Source organism: Corvus cornix, chromosome 7 (genome assembly GCF_000738735.6).
Source record: "Corvus cornix cornix isolate S_Up_H32 chromosome 7, ASM73873v5, whole genome shotgun sequence".
Lineage (NCBI taxonomy): Eukaryota > Metazoa > Chordata > Aves > Passeriformes > Corvidae > Corvus > Corvus cornix.
Window position 1 is genome coordinate 20,280,116 of NC_046337.1, and position 25,471 is coordinate 20,305,586.

A 25,471-nucleotide genomic window follows, 5' to 3' on the forward strand; every position below is an offset into this window, starting at 1 on the left:
AACTGTAATGCTGAAGGAAAGGCCTGGATAATAGTTCCAACCTCTCCGTGATGTAAATGCTGATTATGGAATTAAGTTGAAGGGGGCAGGATAAGAATCAGGGATGTTGGATCATGGCACTGTGTCTTCCTTGATTATACACAGGATTTGTCTGTACTTGTCAAATAAGTGTTCACAATCACTCTGTAACAGGGATGCCTCACTGGCACCAATCTCAGATTTTTTGGTTCTTCACTTGGACTTAGACACCTAGAATCTGTTTCATTTTAGATTTGAATCCTGTCATGGTAGGCAAGAATCAGACTGCAGAAGTGCTTCTTCATTTTTAAGTGTCTGTAATTCATAATCCATGCTTGTAATCCTCCTCTGTACCATTCTTCATGGTAGTACCAAGGCTTAATGTATATTTGTGCAGTCCAGCACAGTGTCTTGTAGTAAAAACCTGTGTAGGTCAGAAAACTAAAATCTTCAAAGTGATTTCCCTGTAATAGCTGCAGAGAAACTGGTTTTTTTAGCTGTGGTGTAACAGAGCTGACACCTGCCATAGCACAGTTTTAAAGCTAAACACTTAAAGTGCAAGAACTAATCTCAAAATAAACCAAAACCAAATCCATGGCCTCAAACAGAAAACTTCATTTAGCTCATGTGAATCTCCAGCACTTCTGCCCTGCAGCCGTGGCAAAAGAGTTAAAGGACAGCAATCTGCCATTTTATGGAATACCTAAGAGATTTGCACATGGTGGCTAGAGAGCTAGTGAGCTGAGCCAGGAACAAATACATCCTTTTCCTGAAACCTCAATTCATGTTTATCCTTAGGCTAGCATGCAGTTAGCAGTTCAGAATTTTACTTGGGTGGATGACTGGTATTTCTTAGAACAGCCTGTGCACATGATTTCAGCTGGAGGTTTAGTAACAAAGTTCTGGGTTTGTGCCTGTAAAACTGCATCAAGACTTACGAGTTCAAAGACCAGAACCTGGCACATGGGGACCTGCTTTGGGAGGAAAGGGTGAGGTGGTGTACACATTTTTTTTACTTTACTCACAGCAGGAGAGTGCAGGCTCTGTCCACTGGCCACACACCTGCCTCTCCACTGCCCTTCTTGCACCTGGAAAGTAAGAATTCTGCCCTAGGAGGAGGCTGCAAACATGACTCTGCACTGACAAGATGACTGTGACCCTATCAAATAATCATGTTCTCAGCCTTGGAACTTCTGTCCTATAGGATCAAAAGTCAGGTTTCATCCTTAGCTGTGCATGTAAAATTTTACTCTCTCTGAACTGTTTCCTTTGTTAGGTTCACCGTTAATCCATCTTAAAAGCTGCATTCCAGCGTTGCTCAGCTCACCCACAAGAGAGAGCTTCAGCAGCCACAGAGGTCAGGTTCATCTTGAGCAACCAGGAAAGCCTATTCTGCCAACAAAACAACCTTTTAGTAACAATCCTCTTGTCTGAGAGCTATTTGCTCTGCCAGCAAGTGGTTGCATATTCACATACTTTGTTCATGGCCCTTGCAGGTTAGGTGAGCTATGAAACCCCAACAGAAGCTAAAACATAGGAAACATGAGTGAACTCAGGCTGCAAAACCCATAGTCAACACAGGCTTGCTAGTTATGTAAGAAAAGCCTGCAGTGGATGACTATAGTATTAACAAAAGCAATGCAGAGCTGTGAGCTTTGTGTTTGATGAGGGGCACTGGATGAAATGGGACTCACTGAGGGTCGATTCGTCTGGATGTTCTGATGTGCAGAAAGGACATTATAGTGCTGCCCAGGTCCTGCTTCCTGAACACATCTCTTTCCAGCCCTCAGAGTTCATCTGCCAACATCCTCTGCTGCCAGCTTTCAGGAACAAACAGTTCATTTCAGTGATCTTGCTCCTAAAATGAATTATAGACACAAATAGCCAATCTTCAGCAGAGCCCACTACATTCTCAGATATAATAGAAAGAGTTTCCAGTTCTTGGTACTGTACAGAGAGAGCAGACAGCCACTTCAATAGCTAAGACTTAGCAGTGACCATTTTGCTGCCATCTCACCCTTAAACTGAAGATTTTAAATCTCATCCAGGCATTTCTAAATACCCATTGCATGGGCTTGGAGCTGTGCACATACCATCAAGCAGTGCTTACATACCTGAAAGAAAGAATCTGGGAACTGAAGCTGGCTCAGAGGAATAGTGCAACTTCTTTAAGAAACATGAGAACTTGTACACAAAAGTTGCAATTTTTGCAAACAGCAGCTCAGTGTTAACTAAGTTACTAGGGATCGGTCAAGTATTATCAACTATGATGCTGAAAGCTAAAACTGTAAGAAAAGATATGAAAAGCTACTTCACAATACTGCTCATGCCCTCAGGTAAATCTCTCTTCACGTGAAACAGGGAACAGAAAAAGTGTGGTCCCAGGCAGTGACACTGCTTTACTAAGAAGTCTGACAATAGGAGATGTTTTTGTAGATACAAACAGTACTTGGGTAAATCCTTAAAGAGAGCAACTACAACTTCTAAAAAAAAGAAAGCAATTGGAAGTCTCTGTATTGCCAAATAACATGCCATGTACCAGAAATGACTGAATTTGTGAAACAATTACCTTTGTTTCAAAGCTTCATTTTTATTTGAAACAGGCTTCTTACCCATCTTACCAGTAACACCTCTTCAGAGAGTACACAAAAAAGCCCCACAACCCAAAACCACACTTGTAGTCTGGGCACTAACTGTTTAATAATGAAAAGGAACTTACTGTTCCCAACCCAGTTCTTGACTGTTTTCATTCCTAACTACTAAAACTAACAAAAATAATGTACTTATGGATTTGCATTGTGCTTCTGAATATTTTTAGCCTAAAAGTACACATCATAAAGGAACAGGAAGACTTGGAGGAATTCAGGGTAAAATATTAAGAACTGCGAGGAACTGAACCAAATGTTTTTCAAACACTCCTTGGAAACTGCCATATGTCACTCATGCAGAAGCGTGCTCGTGCATCCTTACCTGCAGACACGCACTGCTGGAGGTCAGTATAGTCTGCTCCCAAGTCCCTCATCAATCTGCAGAAGTACTTACGTCAGCCTTTACTCCTGTCTTCACAGTGCCTACTTGTCAGTCCACAAACTTCTGCCTCTGGCAACGCAACACCCTCCTTCAATAAGTACATTGCTAGCTCCTGCTCTGAAGGACTTGCTGCCTTGGTGGTTGCTGCCATAACCAGTGCTACCGAGGTAATATTTCAAGATAAGGCCTGAAGGCCTCTCAGATTCTTGTCCACTATATCATCTTCCTCCCCTTTTTCTCTCTTCACCTTACTCTACCTGTCATTTGTAGATGGGACCTTGCAGTATGATTCAGAAAGGCTACAAGGGGTTGCCAAAAACACGGAGATTTCTTGTGGTGTACAGGAAGAGAGATGGTGAAAGAGAGCTGTTAAAGGACAGAAGCCAGATGGCTGTCTTCTCACTACTCACTGCATTTGGAACTCTGCTTGGCTCCTCCATGGAGCAGAGGGGTCCTACTGTCGCCTCTTGCCGAGGACTCCTCATTTCCCATCCTCATGCAAGGAGTGCCCATGCATTTTCAGCTGCTTCTTCTTGGACCTCCCAAGAAAGGAGCAGAAGTTGCCACCCACATCCAATGCCTGGCATGCTCTGCACGCTCTGGTCACCACCCATCCAGCCCCAGCCTGTGCTCACCACAGGGCCCTGCAGCTTCTGTGGAAGACGTGGGCTGGCCTGAGAGAGGATCACAAGTCTGCCAGTGGGAGAGAGACACTGCCCTGCGCCTGCCACCTGAGACACCACATGCCATCACTGTGAAGGCCCAGCAGCAGTTTTCCAGAGGCAGGTCAGCAACAAGCAGCTTGCTCCACCCACACTGTCTGCGTGCTGGAGGAGAGGCACCACGCTCTCTTCAAGGAGAATTCTTCAAAAGTATTAAGAGAAAACTGTTGTTATTTGGGTTGAACTTGAACAACCTCTACAACTGATTGTGATGCTGAGAGCAGCTCATGAGCACAGCGCAGCTCCAAGTGCAAGGTCTTTGCTTCTAGCCCCATATGCTGTGCAAGCAGAATATTGGCCGTTTAAATAGAAGATGCACTTCACTAGAAGAGGTTGCTTGATGAGTCCTGTACATATCTCCTTATAAAGACTAGAAATGTGCTTTCTGAAAGAAAGACAGTATTTAAATTGATTAGGCAAATAATAAATAGTGCCCCCAGCCTCCTGTCTGCAGCAGTCTGAGTGCTGGGCATATGGCGCCTTTCCAGACCACCTGGCAGCCAATGAGGCAGAGCTGGTGATTATTATTTCACCCACCTTTGGCAGGAAATAAAACATCTGTTTAATCCTGACAGTGGGACTTCCCAGCAGTTAAGCTAAGATGGTTAAAAAGGAATATAATTGCAAATTATGTTTAAGGCAGCAGAAAGCAGTGATAAGACTTTTAAATTTTTTTAAGACTCCAGTCTCTGACACTTTGAGAGTTATGGGATTTTTCATGGCTGTAGACAGTCAGGATCTCTGTTACACAGCTCAGTCAGAAAGAAATCCTGCTTTTGAAAAAGGGCATCTTTTCAGCAGAACTTGATGGACAAGTGTTTGTGGCTCTGGATTGCTCACAAGTGGAGCAGTTCTACTTGGTGCTGCTCTCAGTTCTGGTTACCAATGGTGTTTCTCATTGCTGTTCAACCACAAGGCAGTGTTAAGAGCTTGAACACTTGGACTGTTACTGTGAAAAAGCAGCAAGAGCAGACATGCCATTCTGTGAAATATATAAGTAGATGAAGGTATTTTTGGGGTGCAGAACAACTTCTAAAATGATCTGTTCCCCTGGAAAGTTAAACACAGTATTGTTGACTATCAGTAAGTAGCCAGAGGGCTGACTGAATAGCCTAGATAGGCAATGATGAACAGGAAATACAGCTGCAAATCACACCTTACGGAACAGCAACAAGGCTCTAAGTGGTCAAAAGAGACAGCCTCCAAAAGAGAGAGGGGTATTTACAGAGGGTGACATGGTCAGAGTGGTCCAGTGAAACTGAGCAAAGGGAAATTGAGACCAAATGCTCGTAACAATTCCTATGTCTCAGATTAATCTGCACAGCTGTCTTAGCAGGGAAGTGTTCAAATCCCCTTCCAGAAAAGGACAAAACAAAGTCTTGGGTTCAGCAACCCAAAGAATAAGTCTGTGCTGAATTACTGGACTATGATGAAAAACATTTGCTGTTTTTGTGGGATTCATCTCACTCTATCCTCTTCCTATCCAGCAGAGCTTACTCACAGACACTGTAGTGCTCCTCTTTGAACTGGTTTGGCTCAGTGGGTGAACAGGCATTTGGTTAGTGGTGGTCACTTTGGAGGGAAGAGGGTTTGGAGACTCTTTACAGGCAGTCACTGAGAACAGTTTCCAGCTGGCTGCAAGCACTCCCGCTAGGATGTGAGGCACAGCAAAGTCCCGTGCTTCTGAGCACCCCTGTCAGCCGATAAAGCACAAGCACCCTGGTATGCATGGCAGCACTGAAATGTACAGGCATAGTCATTTTTGTGCTATCCCTTAGGAAATAGCTGATTTTGCTGCAGTTTGGAACAATGGATGTGGATTAAACCCTAAAAAAAAAAAAATTGTATCCATTTGAGGCATAATTAAAAGGAGCCTGAATCCAACCAAAGACAAAACTGCAAAGCAAAAATGGAACTTTGGTAACTTGACTTTGCCTATTGCAGCCACTTCTTCACTGGCTTTGACTAGGTAAAAAAAAATGTCCAGTCCCTGCAGCTGCAGGTAGCTGTTGTCCTTTGCTCAGCAATATAATCAGCTATTGGCACACAGCTGTAACAGAGGCTGCTGCTCTGGTTATGGGCTCAGAGCTACTTAAGTTGGGTAAGATCATTACCATCTTCCACCCAGACCTGCTGCAGTGTGCCCACCATAAAGTGTCACCAAAAGTTCTATGCAAGCTTCACATTCCTGGATGAGTTGGAGCATATTACTGAGATGAAAGTCAAACTTCAGTTAATAGTGGTGAGTTACATACCTCCAACTATTAAAACTCTTACTGTATTTTGTTTCCCTTGCTGGAAAGGGTGAACTTTTCTTCCCCATTATGGTCTTTATAAAATTGTGTGCATTTTTCAAGGGTACACCGCAAGAAGATTGCCTTGCTCGACTGTTGGCTACACATTCACAGGTGTCTTTGCTGTCAGTTATCGATGCTATCAAGAAAGCAGCATCCCTTAAAAGGCTTCCAACTGAATTTAACTCCAGGCCACATACTTTCTCTCCACAGGGTAGCTTTTACCATCCAATCTCACTGGAACAAGAAGGCTTTAAAACTAGGAAAAACTGAATGAGGAAATCAGTGATACCAATTATACACCAAATGAAGATAAGTCCCTCTGTCTCATTAGCACTGTTTAATTATGCTTGGATTTAAATTCTAAATATAGTTCATACAAATTCACAAGGGCAAGTGTTTGCTTCCCCTGTTGTAATCCTCTTCATATCTAGTACTCCTCTCTCCTATGAGATCAACAGTTTTAAGGACCTGTCTGCTTGAGTCATAAATAGAAAAGATGCTGACACTTCACCACTTACAAGTGAAAAATGTTGGATAAGCAATGGCTTGTGTTTGATATTTACACTGCTGTGAGAGTCCAGAGGTCTCATGACTTCTCAGCTTCCTGTACTGGGGCTGTGTGTACACGTGAAGTGAGTGCCTGGGTTTCTATAGTCTCAACAAAGCAGAGGCACTATATTTTCCATATGCTTGTTGTCATGATCCATCATGATGTTTGTTATAAATTCTCATCAGGCTGAACAAAGACACCATACCAGGTGTCAGGAACATTTATGGTTTTATTGTACAGTTGCCGTAACTGTAGCAACCAGCCCCTATTTAGACTAAAAAGGTACTGGCTAAAAACCCCTTAAACTCTTACAATACACTTCCCCAAAGGTGTTGGCTATCAAGCCCTTTGTTTTGTACACTTCAGTAAGTTCTCAATTCCCACAGCAATCATCACAGGTGTTGTCACACAAGGCACAACACACCTCCAGAAGCTCCCCACTCCCACAATAAACTCCAGTACAGATTACAGAGTAGAATGTGATAGCTGTGCTTTGCCCAGGAAAAGCAACGGAAGAAAACAAAGAATATCATCAGTCCTTAGATCCCGTGTTGGTCCTGCTGCACGGATTGTCGAGAGTGAAAGAGGAAGCCAGGAAAAAGAGGGAGAGTGGGGGCCAATCCTTTTACAGTTAACCTGGTGCATGACTCTTACGTAAACTAGGTTTTCGGCACTGTTTTGTTTGCAAATGCAGAGTCAGCCCTTCTCCAGGAAGTGAGCTGGGGGATAGGACACTGAGCACAAGTCTCAGGGCAGGCAGGGAGCTGGCTCAGAACAGTGCTGCCCCACCTCTGCAGGGGTCTGCAGGACCATCACCACTTATCACCTTTCCTGTAGCAATACTCAGAATGTTTGAGACAAAACATGCTTAGGTCTGCTCCTGTACAACTTGTGTGTATGCATTAATGTGTGTATGTTCTGTCTGTCTATCTCTTTAAATGCAAAACCAAGTTTGCAGGAATTTGTGTCTTACCTTCCCAGTCATGGTCAAGCACTTGACCCAATCCATATCTCTCTGGGATTCACTTTAATGGCTTGACCAGTTTATTACTACTAACCTGGTAACAAATATTATTTCTAACTACTTGGCTCAGTCCAATTACTAGCAGATTTCAGCAAGATTCTAGAAAGCCACCCTAAATCTGTGGTGATCCGTTTACCCCCGGCTTTTCTGATCCCATATTGTTCCCGCCCCCCACCCCTGCTTTCCCCTGCCCCTAGCCCTGGCCGCTCCCTCGGATTCTCCCTATTGGTTCCTGTACCCCAACTCCGCCCATGTACCGCCCCTGAGCCCCTGACAAAACCCCCCTGTGCCCGGAGCACAAGGGCTTTGTCTTTGGGGGTTGCCGGGAAAAGATGTAACCATTAAAGGTCCTCTGAAACCCTCAGGGAGGGACCCTTCTCACCTCCTTTGCTGTTCACTGTGTTTCAGAGCCCAGCTAACCAGAGCAGGAGCTCAGGGAAGTCCGAAAGGACTATGGGAGGGCAGAGAATGGCTGTCCTGCCCTAAGCAGCCCTGCTATGCTCTCCGGGAAAGCTGCAGCTTGCTAAACTAAACCTAGCATTGCAACATAAATCTGTGACTTCTACCAAGAGGCTCAAGCTGAGGAAGAGAGGAGACCCACTCCCTTACTCCCTGAAGAAAAGGCCCCCAAAGACAGATCTTGGCTCACTGAGAAGAAGCCTACTCTTAGTCCATGTGCAGAGTAACTGTCCAAAACATCAATGAGCATGTCTTCAGTTTGAGAAAGGTGGGGTTTAAACAAGCACTTCTGCACCAGACAATTCTCGAAGGAATGGGGCAGGGAGGAAAGAAGCAAACACCTGTTTTCCTTTTAGGTCTGGTTAAAAATTCAGTGTTAAGAAGCTCCATCTAAAAAGACAAAGATTTGAAAACATCATCAGCATTTCTAAAAGCACAGAGTGCAAACATGCTGCCTACCACGGCTTCAGTATTTGCTAATCCTTTATCAGTGGTTTTGTTTGACTCAGAAATACTATTTTTTAACTGAACCACATATAAAAACTATTGAGAATTTTACTGCCCTCAAAACTAAAGTTTATTGCACTTATGAAAGCATTTTACACTTGCATCCTGGATTGGTATGTATCTGCGAAGAAGAGATGTCATTGCTTAGTCACAGAGTGCAAAGGCATTTGATGCTCAGTGTCACCTCAGCTTTGGGTGTCCAAAGGATAATGAACACAGATGGAGTATTAGATTTGAACTTAAGATGCTTGAATTCATGCAGGATGTAGAGGAGCTACACTTTAGTAACTCAGCGATATGGAATAATTAGAACACCAAGTTCTTCCTGCATTAGTTTAGTCAGGGAATGCTTAAAAAAGATGGTAGGTTTTTGTAACTCCTACCCCCTGGAGACAATGAGGCAGAAATGGCACTGATGGCTTATATGCTGGTAAGCACCCACATCTCTTTGGTCACTGCTGTGATTGTTATTTCTTGGAAATTTTGGTTGGACTCTCATGCCTGGAGAAGGAAGTCATGTGTGCATCTCCGGCAAGATGTCCACACACTGAAAATTTGAGAATACTGCTAGGATAGAGAGCCAACTGTCCCCATTAGGAGAGGTGCTCCTCCTGAGGGAAAGCCAGCGAGCCAGAGCCCAGCTGTGGGGGTAAGCCTGCCTCTTGGGAAGCCCTTCCTCCTCCAGGGGCTTGAGAGGAGCACAGCCTGACTTGAAAGGGAAGACTCTTCCTGCTCCAAGCTAAGACGCTGCCATTTTGCGAAGTGTCCCTCCCCCTGCTCCCCACGCCCCCCAGTGCTCACCCCCATTTCCTGGCACTGTGCCTGCGCTCGAGTGGCTGCCTGCGGCCCGGGTCAGCTCTCAGTCCTGGCTGAGGGGTAACCCAGCCTAAAAAGAGGGCTGCCTTTTCCCCCATGCCTGCCAGCTGAGGAGACCTAGCACACAGCTGGGTGCTCCTTGGCCTGAAGCTGAAGGAGGGAGGCTGTGGGTGCAAAGGGCTCAGGGGTGAACCCTGGGCTTGCCTACATTGACTGCACAACCCGCATCTCCAGCTAGTTAACTCCAGTTAAACAGGGTGGTGTTAAACCCTGGACCAAGAGCACCAAAGCTCTCACACCATATTTGTGACTTTAGTCTAGCAGCCATGAAATAGAATTTTGCTGTCCAGACACACAAAAGAATGCCAAACAATATTTTTAGTTATTAAGAAAGAAACTTCTAATGTACAACTACACTGTAATGGAATCAATTTATGTGAAGCACTCAGATAACTTTTACACTAAATATTTGTTTCAGGTCAAAAATACAACAAAATCTTCAATGGTAAAAGGATATTTAATTGCCCTAAAACAGAAGTGCCATGCTATTTGGATTAGTAACTATTACATTATAATTTCTTACGTGAAAAAATTCCCTTGCAGTAGTAGTAGCTACCACAATTACTTTCACCAAATTAATTTAGATCTACCTCCTATCCTTAATTCACCTTTATCAGCACAATATCCTATAAATAATGTTAGAAATCTTAAGCAGTGACCATCACAAGGAAATGTGTGACTTGAACACTACAAAGTAATACTTTTAAAGGCTTCTGAGTTTAGATTGTGTCATTTCAAATTACAAGAATGGCAGTAATAAGAGTGAAGTCCAGAGCAAAGAGAAGAGCTGAATTACATTTCCAGCAATTATAAATATATTTTGTCAGTCACGCTTCCAACTATGGACATCAATCAATGCATTTCATAGATTCATCGTTTTAGTATTTGAGCACCTAAAAGTCCAAAGTTTCCCAATAAGGGCCTAGGGCTTAATACAAAAGTTGAGAAGACAAAATTTAGCCTTGTTGGAGTTAAGTTTTTTCAGAGATCCTTTTCCTAGACACATCTCAATACTACTGTGAACTCCAAGCAGAAGTAAAGCTTCACTCCAGAGGCTTTGATTTTTATTTCAAGACTCCTGCTTCAAGTCAGATGGATTCTACAAAGTCTAGTCTAGTGTCTTGGACTGACTTTATGATGTTGTATCCCCTATCGCTGCTCTATGCCCAGAAATTAATTTTGTGCCTTTTCTGTGCTTTTAAACTGAACCTGAGAGGGGGGAGAGGGAAAAAACCGAGTGAACTTTTCAAAGCAGTTGTTCAAGGACACAGATACACACTCCTCTGCTGCGGTAGCAAGAGCAGAGGAAGCACCCTGCTTGCTTTCCAGCCAGCTTTCGTCAGGAGACAGAAAGTTGAACTTTGTTTTCCTGGGACTTTGGATTTTTTTCCCTTCTTCTCTTCTGGACTGTTTCAACATCAGAACACATCTGGAGAATTTTCCACCGAGGCCCTGGAGGTGGGCCCACACCGACCCAGCTCCGAGGAGGAGGAGAGAGACCACACCTACAGAAGGACTCTGAAATTTTCCCAGGTTTCTCTCCACAGCAAGAGGTTTTATTGTTTAGCATTATTATCCATTTCCTCTGTGTTTGTTAAATAAATAGTCTTTATCTCTTTCACTTTCCTCCGAGGAAAAATTTTTTTTTCCCAAACCTGGTGGGGGAGGGCTGGTTGTAACCTGCCTTCTGCCAGAGGATATTTTCCTCCAGGTTTGTCCAAACCGGCACAAGCAGTAAGTTTTCCTTCACTGTTTGTTACAACGTATTCCTTCCCGTTTTACATAACCTATAAGAGAAACACATTTCTCTTAGTATTTGTTGAGTCAATTGCTATCCAAATACAGCCAAATGCTACTGAATTCCAATACCCCATGCCAGTTTCTAGGAAAATTAGTGTCATTAGTATTTAAATCCTCTGCCTGCTGAAGACAGAGAAGCCTTGGTCCAACATCCCAGAGGGACAGGCAGTCTTGACTGTTCAGTTACAGGCATCTGCTGCTCTGATATTGCCACGCCCATGCTCTGTGTCATGCCAATGTGGTGCAGACAGGTAAAGCAGATGTTCAGCAGTCTGAATAGAGCACCTTGCTTTGCCATCTAGTGAGCACTGGGAAACTGGGTGCTTCCTTTCCTGGGCTGCTGCTGACACTATGTCTGAGGCACATCTCCAGTGGCAAGCTGAGTTTTGATGTACCTCCCTGATTTTAAACAGAGGCTCATTTATAAGCACCAAAGTGCTGCTAATAAAGTTGTGATGGGTCAGGCAGCACTAATTTTCCCCTTGTGTCCTGGGTTTGCTTTCTGGATATCTAAATATGAAACACAACTTTGCCACTAGCCATTATAGCAATTCACCTTCTATCCCCCCAGTGCATAGTGGCTGAGTCTGAAAGTGTTCTGGACACACATCAAGTTATCTAAATGAGTACAGCTGAAGTGTTATTTCAGTCACACCATCCATCTGGAGCCTTGCCCAGCTGACTCCTGGTCGTTTTTCCCCAGTTTCAAATAGGAATGGCTCATACTGGCTTTTCCCCATGATCTCTGTGCTCACCTGTCCTGCTCCTTAGCACAAAACTAGCAAAATTCTTTGCAACCTAAGTAATCTTTTGCAAAACCTGAAAGGAGAAAAAGAAAAAAAAAGGAAAAGGAAAAGAGACCTTCACATTGCTGCCTCATGTTAACAGAACCCATCAAAACATGCCCCCAAATAGAAAAAGCTATCTCAGTGTAATTCAGCTGAACTCCTCTCAGTGGTCTCTGAGATAAGGAGAAAAACCACCAATCTCTACAGTTTTCACCATTAGGACCGTGTTTTGTTGAATGTACTACCTACATATTAAGATTTTCATTTTAGCAATATATTAAAGTATTAATATAAGTGGAAAAGGATGAGGGTCATTAAAAACCCAGGAATCCTGACAGATGATAAAGGATGACAGAGGAGTAATTCTTCTATTTTATCTGTAAAGGTTTTATTAATTGGGTAATAGGAGAATAACCTTTAGGATATGCTAATTTGTTAGATTGGAATGTGTTTGGTCTCAGTAATAAAACTATCCTGACAGCTCTAAGAAGACTATGAGATCAGTTCAGCACCTGATACATCCTTACGTAACCCTACAAGCAGCATGAGGATTTTGTGGTCTCATATAAATGTGTATGAATTGACATCTAACCACTGAAACAAGATGCTCCAAATCCACTATGGGCAAGTGTAGTTTCCTGGGAAGAGAATGCCATGGCCATGGCCCTGAGCCCCTGGCCCATTAGTGTTTCTGTAGTTTTGCAGTTGACAAGCAGTCCCTGGACATCACCCTTGTGTTTGCTGTTACTCTTGGGTAACCTGTTTACCCAGCAGGTAACACGTTACTTACCTGTCTTTGCAATAGAAGGGCATGCAGGAAAGGTATTCTGGTGCTGAAATCAGTGATGAGAGCTCTGCCAGCAGCCAGTGAGCCACAGCTGCAAGACTGAAACAAACCATTTGTGCAGCAGTTAGGATGATTACGTCTGTCATGAAGGAAGTTTTACATTATACAAATATACAAAGCTGTGCAGTAACTCTTCATGTGGCTTTTTATAGGGACAAATCTAGGGGAATGAAAGAAGCTGCCCCACCTCTCTAGGGCAGCCCCCGTATGTGGCTATTTGGCAAATCGTGTTCCTCTGCCATACTCAGCCCAAAGGCAGAGGAGGGTAAATGGCAGAATTCTGGGAGCATGGGGCATGTTCTACTTCTCTGAGTCCTTTAAATCTTTGCTAGTTCTATCAGTTTTAGTGGAAACTGCTGTTCTACCAATAAAGGCAAGTGAAGATCTACTGGGTCTGCTCACAAATGCACAAAGGAATGCAGTTCTTGGTGTTCTTTCCTGCAAAGCTTTTGCCAATGCTAACAGATAATCAGTTCCCATTTCCAGCTTTCATTCCAGGCCTGCTAAAGCCATGAGTGTCCCAACAAGTTAAGACACAAAACACAAGAAATCGTCTCTCCCTTGTCTTGTATTTTGACAGCTCTTTTCTGGAAGCATTAGTAGGATATGAACAGGAAAGAGCTCATGCTGCAAAATACATTTCTGTGTATTAAAATAGTGTTTTTCAAGGCCCTGCACACATCACCCTGCTATTACACTGATTCTTACAGGCATCTTTGCTATCCATCCAATTGTTAACCACTGCACATTTCAGGAGAGCATCCTCCACACATCATGTACCATGGCTGCATGGTGACATACTGGAGCACTGCTGGACACACCACCAGCTGTTCTAGAAGTTGCAAGGCCAGTGTCTGGGGGCTGGAAGATACATATTAAACTATCACAGGATCTCTTTCTCTACAAGCCCCAGTTCCAACTATTCCATTGCAGTGAAAGGTGTGCAGACAATATATAAATTTAAGTTAAAATTCATTTGGGCAATAGGAGACACATACTGCCAGATTCTACCTAAGCGTACTACAAAGTGAAATACAATATTTGTATATATTACATAAAAGCCATTGACTTGTAGATGTGTGTGGCACTTTTATCCCTTCAACTAGAACCATAAAAAAATAACCCCATGGTTGTACATACAGCCAATGTATTGAACATAATACACTGCCTTTTACAAAGCCACATACCACTGATACTTTAAACTATCTTAGTCCTCTATTAGTGAACAATATTTAGAAGAAGCTGGTTTGAAAGTGTCTTCTCTCCTGAACTATAAATATTTCAGTATTCCAATATCAAAATAAACTAGGATATTGATTCAGTAAGGTTCTGACAGATACTTCTAAGCACTGAAATGCTGGATATTGCTTATGACTCTTTGAGCTGTAGCTGCTCCCAGACCTTACTGAAGACAATAACTCTGCTAAGAACTGTCCTTCTAGTTTTAGAGAAGGGTGCAATTGCACAACCTCCCTGGACATCAATAGTACAAATAACAGGAAGCCACAACTCCAGGCCACCTGCAAAACTGATTTAAACCTTGCATATACCTGCTGGGTAAACAGGTTACCCAAGAGTAACAGCAAACACAAGGGTGATGTCCAGGGACTGCTTGTCAACTGCAAAACTACAGAAACACTAATGGGCCAGGGGCTCAGGGCCATGGCCATGGCATTCTCTTCCCAGGAAACACTTGTTCCACTGGTCTGCAGAGTTGTGCTCTGCTAAATAAATACCATGGCATAGCTTTCACAAAAGAGCAAGAAAACATTTCACTTTGCTGGCTGACCTGCAGGTCTGATAGCAGCACGTCTTCAGAGGACATAGCAAATGTGGCTTTGATCTCCTCCACTGTTTACAGAGAAAGTCCCTTTAAGTGTTTTAATGGTGTAGAGAAAAAGATAGCCATAGATTTGTACCAGGGGATTCTGAAATTTAAACATCCTGTAATTTCTTAATGACACACAATTAGCTCTTGAGGCACTAGATACAAAAGGAGCTTTCTAGGGAAAGCATTTTTCCTTGACTTATACCCAGAATTTTACTGGCCTGGGAAACATAGCACAGTGAAAAGATTGCAAGGTGACTCAGTTACTTAGAGCAAAAAAGAAAAATCTAATTTCTCCAACTGCAAGAGTTTCCCAAGCATTCTGAGTTGAGTATCTGAAAATATTATTGCAAGAACCTCACTTGTTCAGAGGATAATAATCTTAATTCCAAAAGATACGCATGAAGTTCAAAATTAAATACATGGTGGCCATACAGAAAGCAAGGCTCACATATTATGCGTGGCAGGAAACTTTTTCATGCCACAGGACCGGAAATAATAGGCTTAAAGAGCAGTAAGAAAGACTGGATGCTAGGAAAAGCTAGAATAGATCACTTGGATATGTAATGCAGCCTCCACTGATAGGCATCTTTAAGAACAAGGTGGATAAATTTGTCAGGATATAAGTAAACTTGAGCCAAACTTGGTATTGGAAGAGGCTAGAGAGTTTTTCAGGGATCCTTGCCTAGTAAGCATTGAGGACCAAGTAAAACCTGCTTTGTTTTTGGAAGGGGTGCTTGGAAACACACTGGCCTCAGGTGGCAGGTATGTAACACCAGACCCCCAGAATGGTGGTCCAGGGAGCTCTTTGTATCTCATTAGACTCCTTTCACCAATCTGTGATCACAAAGACATGAGATTGCTGGATCATTCATTATTTCTCTGAAAAATGTGCAGTCTTACCTTTCCTACAAAGGCAACACCATCCTCAACTCTACAGTCCACGGCTACCTGGAGCCAGGTATGGTGCAGGCCTCAGGAAGGGTATTCACACCCTGAAGCCCATGGCAGGCTCATGCTGGGACACGACTGTGCCCTGGTCCCCGTGATGGGGCGGCAGACGGACACGCTGCGCTGGCTGGCTCAGGGAGTGTGGGGCTGTGCAGGGGAAACACCATCAGTCTGTGCTGCCTGGCGCCCCTCAGCTATGAAACCAGAGTCCTCACTCTGGCTGTGGCTGATATGGAGAAAAAATATTTTTTTAAAAAATGCAATAGCAATTATGAGACTCAAGTATTTTAGACATTGATATCGAGACACTCTAACCACAGTGTCTCCAAATTTTGAGGCTTCCCTGTCCTGATACACCGCCCAGGTCCCTACCCCACCAGGCCAGGCTCCCCAGTCTCCCTTCCCAATGCATTATCCCACTTCTGGAGAAGAGCACCAAGTCCTGAGGCTCTTTGAAGAATAAAAAACGATCCAGAGACACTTCTCACCTCCCCAGCAGCTCCCTTCCCTCGCCGAACCACTCCCCTACCCAAGGTGGCTGCGGGGGCGGTGCTGCACCTGCCCAGCCGAGGCCCCGCTGGGCCGCAGTCCGGAGCAAGGCCGAAGCAGCAGCGCTGTGGGGGACCTGCATCCCGTCCCCAGGCTGGATGTGCCGTGTCCTGCCTGACGGGCGGGAGCTGTGGGATGGGGAAAGAGAGGCCCGGCCGGGCTGGTGGCCCCACCTTAGACCCGTGGTTTTCACACGTTCGGGAAGACACCAAAGCTGGAGCAGGAACACGCAGGATGCTTTAAATTCCAAAACATGCTTTCTTTTTCGGGGTTGCTGATTTTAAAACACGCAGTCACCTGCCTAGGCTGCCACGCGGGTCGCAGCAGCGCGGAGCTCCCCGGGCCGCGCTCGTTCTGGTGCCTGCTACTGCCATGATGCATTTCCCGACTTTCCACGAGCATCAAAAGCACTTTTCAGAAAGTCAAAATATTGACCGGCCTCCACGAAATTGTATCTATCAACTGGCGTAGACCAAGTTCAAAGTGTCCAATGCTCCAGAGTGAAATCTGGATAAATTCAGTGCTAATATAAGTGAAATAGTGCCAAAACACGATTGTTTTGCTGGAACAAGCCACCCAATGTTAACTCTGGCTGCAAGGATGTAGCACTACATTCAGTTAAAAGTCCGTAACTTCTCTTACACTCACTTAATTCATATGTAAAGGGGTTTTTTTTATTATTATTATACAGTAATGTAGTATTCTACAATCTTCCAGTGCAGACATTTAAAGTGTTTATGAATTTAAAGGAAGCCTTTTATTTCCAAGATTTGTTAAGAACTGCATGATGATGTTTAACTTCATTTCTTTTGTCTACCTGCTGTTAAATCAGGAGAAAGCTTGGGAGACTGAGTGATGGATGACACATGGTGAAGTTAGTAAAACGGGTATGAAATACAGACTGCACACCTGACACATGAATTACCTAGAAGTAGATCAGCACTCCACCAGCAGCATAATTCAGGGACCTAAACTCAGCCTCAAGGGTACTTCTATCCCAAAAGTACAAACCTGCTGAGTAGCAGCCACCAAACACACAACTCAGAAGTCTTCTTGTGACCACAGAATTAGTCCACTTGGGGATACAAAGTTTTCATTAACAGTACTACAAGATGTTAACACAAACACAACTGTGTTATTGGGTAAAAATCTTGCAACTTTGATTCAAAAGATGAGATGAGAAAGCTATTTCTTTCAAATAATTCCTGTATGAAGCACTTTTAAAGTGAGTGTTTAAGTTTCAGAAACATATACTTGTAATGCTGAATTAAATGTCCTGTATTCAGCCACAACAGTCTATTCCCAGATCCTAACCATAGGAAAAACAAGTCTGTACATAGATCTCCTCTTTCAGGTAGCTGTAAATTTCTCAGGTACTTAAGTAGATCTCTAATATACTGCCTAACTTACCATTACTAGGGGTAACCATAACATATTTCAAATAAATAAAAACACAGTTAACATTATTCTACATATTTTTGTGTGGTAAAACCATCAATTCAATTTCCATTATCAACATGCAGAATAAGGAGGAATGAAATCTAATGTGAACTTACAGCTATAGCACATTCTTCTTGAACTCTGTACTTGGTCTTGTGCTGTAGAGAGTGGAAAGGACAGAGTCCCAGTATTCTGTTTGTGTCTAGTTTTCTAATAATTCTATGAGCTAATCTTATTCCACAGCTCAATATTTAAAGAAGGACCACTGAAACACTTACGAGTTCTTTCTGTGACATCTGTTCAATGAAATGAAGTTTTGGTTACCTCATCATGACAGATGTTTTAAGTTTCATGGAATCTTCCCCTTTCAACTCCAATGTTACTTAAATTAATTATTGTATTACTGGCCTTTTGTTTGTAATTAAGAAGAGTTTGCTTCAAATATTTTCATGTTAATCAGTGATATGGTTATGTGATTTGCCTTATGCTGAAATGTAAAAACAATGAAAACCTTGAAATTTCAACTGCCGTTGTTTATTACTGTTTTGGCTACATTCTCTACAATTTCAGCAGCATCTTAAAGAGACAGTTAACATTTCTTTATATACAATGAAAACAAAATGGCTTGCAACATCAGAAACAAGAGCAACAGTTTAACTGTACAATACTAAATGAAAACCTGTGGTAATACAGCCTCCTCTTTCTGCAACATGGACAAAATTACATATAGGTATTCAGCATCAAGAATGGGATATTAAAAAGAATAGTGAACAGGAGAGAGATACACTGTTCTGAAAAATAAGTTTCTACCATACAAGGCAGTTAGAAAATGTTTCACATTTTAAAATACCTGTACAAGCCACAAGAAACATTTCCTTGTTGATAGGAACTTCCAGAAATGGAGAATAACCATGAGCAACTTCTACATCTATTATCAATGCGCTCTGCAGGATGAGAACGCAATAAACTGACTTAAAGAACTGTACTGTATATTGCCAACACAGATCTGCTTCACATGCCTTGATTGTTAACAAATTGCCTATTCTCAATCTCTCGTACAGTTGACTCGCACCTTAAGGAGGTCATCTGACTCTTGTAAAAGTAAAAGCAACATCATTTAGCAACAATTAAAAGCGCCTTGAGGGAGACTTAAAAAAAATACAATATCCAATTAGAAAAAGCCATACTTTAAACATTTGTACAGGAATAAATTGCTGAAATTTAACTGAAAATGTGACATCTGTACAACAATTTACAATAGAGCTAGAAGGGAATTTATCATTATTCCTGCATAGAACATTATACATGACCTGCTTGCATTTGGTTTCATATTGTTGCTTGCTTTTATTAGAAGCCTGGAAGGTTTCACAAGTTTCAATACCACAGCAAGTATAGTATTTTTTAAAAACTGAATGGATTTCAAAATTAGCAATCTATTTCAGAAAAAAGTACCAGGAATTCTATATCACCCTTCCAATCTAAATTCAGTGAAACACTACCACAATTTTGGAGGTACAAGCCTGAGTAGCCAAATGAAATACTCCAATTTTATTAGAGAAATCTGATGCTGAACATTATCTTTCACTGTCTCACACTCCTTACTTTGGTTTCAAAAGATCAATGTCTTGGAAAGATGGCAGTTCATTTAGTTTATAACCAGGCACAAAATTTTTCCTGTGTTTTCAAATTTGCTCACTACCCTTTTTTATTTAAATAATGAAAAACTACCCTTCATGTTAGAACTTTCCAGTATCCACCAATGTACTTTAAAGTATTAAAAAGATTATTTACAATGTTCCCCAGAAAAAACTAAAAACCTTTTCTTCAGTCTTAAACACAGTATACCTGCTAGTTTGTAACAGGAAGTGTCATCCTTCATCCTTCAAACTTTAACGGTGTTTCTCAGAAGGGTACATTTATTCACAGTCCATGATCCATTCCAATCATACAAATGACACTATGTAGGAGGACTTCAGTCTGAAAACACAGTTATCAAACTTGTCCTGTGTAAAAACACTCAAATGGTTTCAAGCTCAAGTCTGTATCTGGAAACTAAACAAAGGTATCAACCCATTCCTCAGCTGGAGAAATTTCAGTACGAAATAATGCTTGAAGTAGGTGGTGTAGGGGATGCTGCTAGGCCAGTCATATGCAAGTTTCCTGAAGAATTTGATCTCCTCATATGAGGGAGAAGATAAGGATCATTAGCCAGCTGGTGGACATCAAATCTATCCTCTTTTCGGTATGCTAAACAGCGTCTGATAAAGGCCTAGAAAAGAAATGTAGGAAGTTACAATAACATTCCAAATACTTACATCTGCTTTCAGGCAAATAGGCAAGGCCTCTTGAATAAACTAGCTTTTAAATAAATTCTTGTTCTTAAATAATTCAATTCAAATGACAATGTAACATTTTACTGCTGAGCCCACTGAAAAAATGTAACATCATGGCAGAAAGAAAAAAATCAGCAAATTTATTGGTTTCAAATTATCTTCAATATATATATATATCTTCAATATACTTCAAATATGCATTTCCATGTTTAGGAACTATATTTACAAGTAAAACATTAGCACCTCAACCAATTAGATTTCTGCATGTGTTATGCCTGAACAGACTAATAAAAACCAGCAGGAAGTGTCAGAGGATTGAAAAACAAGACCTTTCTACTTTCTCTAATGAGCTTCTAAAACCATTGAGTTCAGTGGGGAAGAATAGGTGGATGATGTAGGGACAGAATTTCAGTGCTTTAGCTGACTCTGAAAACAGGCATTTCCACATGTGCCATGACAGGGTATAGCAAACCATGAAATTGACAATGATGGTTGCTGTGCTCAATAAGCAAGAGAATATTTAGGAAACCACTACCTTGCTGAAACTCTCTTCCCATGAAAAACTCAATCACACCTGCTTAAAATTGTTGAATCAATTGAAAAACTCAGTAGCTAAATTCACAACTGTTCTTGAGTCACTATGTCATCCCTACGTTTAGGTCCATCCTGTGTATGCCAATCATTTTGTGCTGAAAGTTTCTGTCAAGTCTTATGTCTAGCACACAGAACATTTGGTCTCCTGAGAGCCTGGGCTTCAACACTTAATGATAAAAATTCCCTATTATTGCTACAGAACTGATTAGTACATCATTACTTAATTTAGAACTTAATTTAAAAGAATTACATATATCTCCTTTGATAAATCTCTTCAGCTGTTTGTTCTTTGCTCCAATTAAAAACTGGAGATTAAAGGAGAAAATCTGTGATACAAGTTCCAAAGAATCATGCTAGAATTTACTTCTATCATTTACATATCCAGCATTAACAAGGTACAATATAATAATCATGCACATATGTTAGTATATATTCACATGTTCTTGGATATTACATATTTTAATAAAATTCTTCACAATAAAGCCTTCAAAACAAATGAACTGTAAACAGTTATTTGCAAGAACCTCAGAGTAACACTTTGTGTGTAAAATGTTTTTAAAATACTTCACAGTTTTGTGGCACTGTAGCCACACTAGTGTGAAGCAAAGGAGACCAGTGCACAAAACAGGAAACAGTGAGGAGAATCAAAGGACAGTTACAGTCTGAAAACTAACTAACAATGTCATTTGAGGTTCCATATTTATTTAATCTCTGTGTTTTCCAAATCAGAATTTCAGTTTACAAGCTGTTCTTTTCCAACTGCCAAGCCTATAAATCTGAAAAACAATTTGGATTCTACACAGTCATTGTAAATGGTCTGCATTAAGAAGTTAGTCTAAAATTGTTTTATAGCATTTCCACCAGAGAATAATTTCTCCCTCTCTCTGAAAGCTAACATGACAATGGTTAATATGAGTGGAGAATACTGGAAGTTTATTTTAGTCTTTCAAACAAACAGAGCATGCAAATACACAGAGAATGCAAGAAGTTGCCAATTCTCTGTGCTGAACTATGTACTCTTTCCTAACATCCTCTATATACAAACTACTAATGACAAAGAAATGCAAAGTTAAAAGACACAGATATAAACTCTTAGTATGTAATGTTATCAGTTACATGATGGGTATCTGTCAACTGCTTTCAAGGGATAGTGTTTTCAAATGAGGGTGAAAAAAATAAAGAACAGCAAACAAAAACCTCAACCACAAAAAAAAACCCCAATACTAACTACAATTCTTCAACCAGTTTTTCATAACCTTAACTGCAACTCTCTCACTAACACTACTTTTAGAAACTTTAATGAACAGAAATACACCACCACTTGTAAAAGCAGGTTTATGTGCCCAAAAGACTTATTTTCTTGGGAAGTTACTGCCTCTAAAAATAGGTTTCCTTTCCATTTAATCTTTAGAAGCTGAATCTTAACATTCCTAAATTTTTGGCATCTTGTGTCCCAAATCTAAGTATATTTAATTAGTTGCTGGAACTTCAATAAGCATTCTACTGGTCATGAATATATTTTTCAAAAGTTGGGAGAGTTTTTACAAGCAAATAACATGAAACATTTTCTCCCACTTTCACAGAATTGGATTTGTGTTTCAGATGCTCACAGTAGTAATCATTTGGGAAACAACCTTAATCTGTTTCTGAATAGACAGTTTGTGTAGAGGAATTTGATATTACTAAGATTTTTAAATACAGTACACAATGCCATCAACCCCTTTGTGGCAGATCAACTATTTTGGCAGTTTCATTTCCTGAATCAGCATCAAAATATCTTCTAGATTCTTAATCTTAAAAATTCATGTTTCTAAACTCAGCATTAAGTTAATACACACAGACTTTGACTTTTCAAGGGGCAGAGTATTACTGGTCATATCCTTCAGGTACCTGGTAGTCAAATAGTTCTTCCAGCCAATAAGGCTGCAGAGAAGAACATTCACTATTTTCAGAAAGAGCTTGTTACTGTTAGCAGCAGCACTTCACAAGAACTTCTACTGAGACAGCCTGAATGAGACACATAAGGTCCTCTGGGAAAAAGCAAAGCAGACAATTTTTGAGGTGGCCTACTTTAAAACCACTTGCAAATTTCTGGAATATATATATATATATATGTAGTTTTGCTTTGAAGTACATGATTTTGAGAAGCCCCAGAATAAGGTTGCTTAAATAAAAACATCCCAATATTAGTTCTCAATTATGTTTTTTTACATACTTGGTTATTATGTCCCACAGCACTCTTGGCTTAACAACAATTTTACAGCTGAATCCTTTAAGATGAATGTTTTACTCAGAGATTATATTAAAAGTTACCTTGGCTTCATTGCTTACAACAGGTTTGACAGGGAATTGAACTTCTGTGGCTTTTAATATTGTATTTTCTTGTAAGATATCTTGCTGTGATTGATTGTGGCCAAATGGCTGCAAAATAAGCACATTATTTTTTTCAGGAGATTTATCCAACTACTTTGATTTCATAAATATTTATGCTACAGTATGTTGTTGCAGTGTTAATACAAACTGTCAACCCTTCTGCAAATAAAAAAGTTACAGGCAAGATTTTCTAATTTTTTTGCAAAAATCAATGTACACCACAAAAAAGTAACACAAGTAATTTTCCATGCAGATTCATGTTTTTACAAATGCAATTCACAGTCTACTGAGAACAGGCACCTGCACTAAAACTCTTTAGATCTCAAATCTTTTCCTTACCTTTCTACCATAAAGGCATTGGAAAAAGATTACTCCAACTGACCACACGTCAACCTTATTAGAAATCTTTGGTGGCTCTTTGCCAACTACAAAACACTCTGGAGGCAAGTACCTGGAAAACAAAACATATATTTCATTCTCTAAGTATGGCATCACTAGAACGCGGTCAATTGTCAAACTGTACAAACACTTCAGCTACACATCCCTGAGCTTCGACTGTACAGCTGCCCTACAATCTGCATTCCAACATCCTGCAACCCATCAAAACTGACAATGCAGCTTTTGTACAGTTAGTCAAATAGAGGGGCCTAGTTCACACAAGCACATACACAAACTTTTTTTACCGAAACAGCCAATTATCACTTTTTTTTTTTTTTAATTGGGACCCCAGGTTAAATATGAACCATAGCCATCTATCAAAGAAAAGAAAAGATGAAAGCCAAATAGGGCATTTTTCAGTAAGGCCTGGTTAGAAATCAAAAAAAAAAGCAGATATGGCTTACAGGCCCTTTACCCAAATTTTTAATAAAAATGGCAACATTACCCAGAGGGGTATATATGATAGACAAAGGCGATTGTTATTTCTGTCCCTATATTCTGCAGAAAGAGAACTTTACTTAATGAAAGTTGAGGAAGTTCCCATGCCATTCCTGAATTACAGAATAACTGGTGAAATGGAACTTCCTTTACAAAGCAAACAAAACCTTCCAAATGTATTAAGTGCAGTCAAGTATTATTGACTGTAATATTTAAAATTGAAAAAGGCAAAAAATCTATTAGGGCAACTAAAGAACAGGCACTCTTTCGTCAACAGTGTGTAAGACTTAAGTAGAAACTTTGAAGAAATATTTGTAGAAATGGAAATAGGCAGAAAAATGAGATGAAAATGAAATAATTTTAAACAGTATCACAAACTCTCTTCCGGAATACTTGTCTACAATTCTGATTACAACAATCAAGACAAGTGATCTTAAAGTGATACAAATGCAAAGAAGGTTACTAAAATGATCTGAAGAATGAAGAGCCTACATTTCAGGGGAAAAAAAAGTGAAGGCTCTGAAAACACCAAGGAGCAAGTACTAGGAAGGGGCCACAACCTACTTGAGGGAGGACAATGTTGGCACAGGAACAAACAAGTATAAACTGGCCACAAATAAATATAGTCTCTAAATTAGAGGATTAAGTTTCTAATGATCAGAGAACTGAGGTTACAGAAGACACTTCAAATCAGATTACTGGGGCCAAAACACTAACTAAATTTAATATAAACATCTAGAAGTTTATAAAAGAGATTATATAACCTAACTGCCTGGGAAGGCAGGTAACTGGACCCAGTCACTGAGGAAATCCCTTCCAGGGCTATGCTGCTGACAGTTTGTGCAATGTACTTTGAACAGACTCATTCCCAACCTCAAACTCACTCTAAGTATTACCCTCCCTAATGAAGATTTTGGGCTCAGAGAAAGTACAAATTAGAAATGCAGAGATTCATCATGAATCTGTAACGATTACAGATCCTTTTTTACTCTTAAGTTTGCAGCACCACTAGTGCCTGAGGCATTCCAGATGAAATCCAAAGGCCAAAATTTTTCTGATATATATTCCTAAAAGAAAACATTTAAATAGGTAAAGCATTAAAAAGGGTAGCAAAACCCTAACACTTCTAAAATGTTTCAACTTGAGTAATCGTTTTTTCACAGCATGTGCACAGTGGCATTTGTGGAAGTAGATGTGCTTCCTTTTCTAAAATCTCTGAAGGAAAAGGCAAAAACTTTATTACATGCAACTCCTGAATACAGGAGGAGGTGCAAAGCAAATGGGAATGACACTGGCTTCTCTGTGAGGAAATGACTTGTAACAACCTGGCCAACACAGGATTTCTAATCCACCCACCCTGACATAAGCCAGCACATACCCAGGCTCAAATAGTTACTGTGCCATGAAGAACCTGCATCTTTAGAGACCAAATTCTAAAAACAGATTTTCTGTAAGCAATGAAATATTTATTGTCATTCCTATGCTTTGGCAGCTCTAAAACTCCAGTGTTTTGGACAAGCATGCAAGTGCACACAAAAAGTAAATCACAGCCGCTGAGCTGTCATTAACCTTTAGGAAGGAAGAGTGAATAGTCTTTTGTCCTAAGGAC

The 25,471-nt window shown here is 40.9% G+C and overlaps 1 protein-coding gene across 2 annotated transcripts in view; it reads right to left on the minus strand.

Moving 5' to 3' along the window:
• Positions 1-18,198: 18,198 nt before the first annotated feature.
• The window catches only part of TLK1 (tousled like kinase 1), a 68,806-nt gene continuing 61,533 nt past the window's right edge, over positions 18,199-25,471 (minus strand). For both annotated transcript variants that reach the window (XM_039554982.1, XM_039554981.1), the window contains exons 19-21: positions 23,326-23,437; positions 22,927-23,034; positions 18,199-19,955 (exon numbers count right to left, since the gene is read on the minus strand). In XM_039554982.1, coding sequence (XP_039410916.1) covers positions 19,779-19,955; positions 22,927-23,034; positions 23,326-23,437 — 397 coding nt within the window. In that variant the 3' untranslated portion in view covers positions 18,199-19,778. The remainder of the gene's footprint in view (positions 19,956-22,926; positions 23,035-23,325; positions 23,438-25,471) is intronic.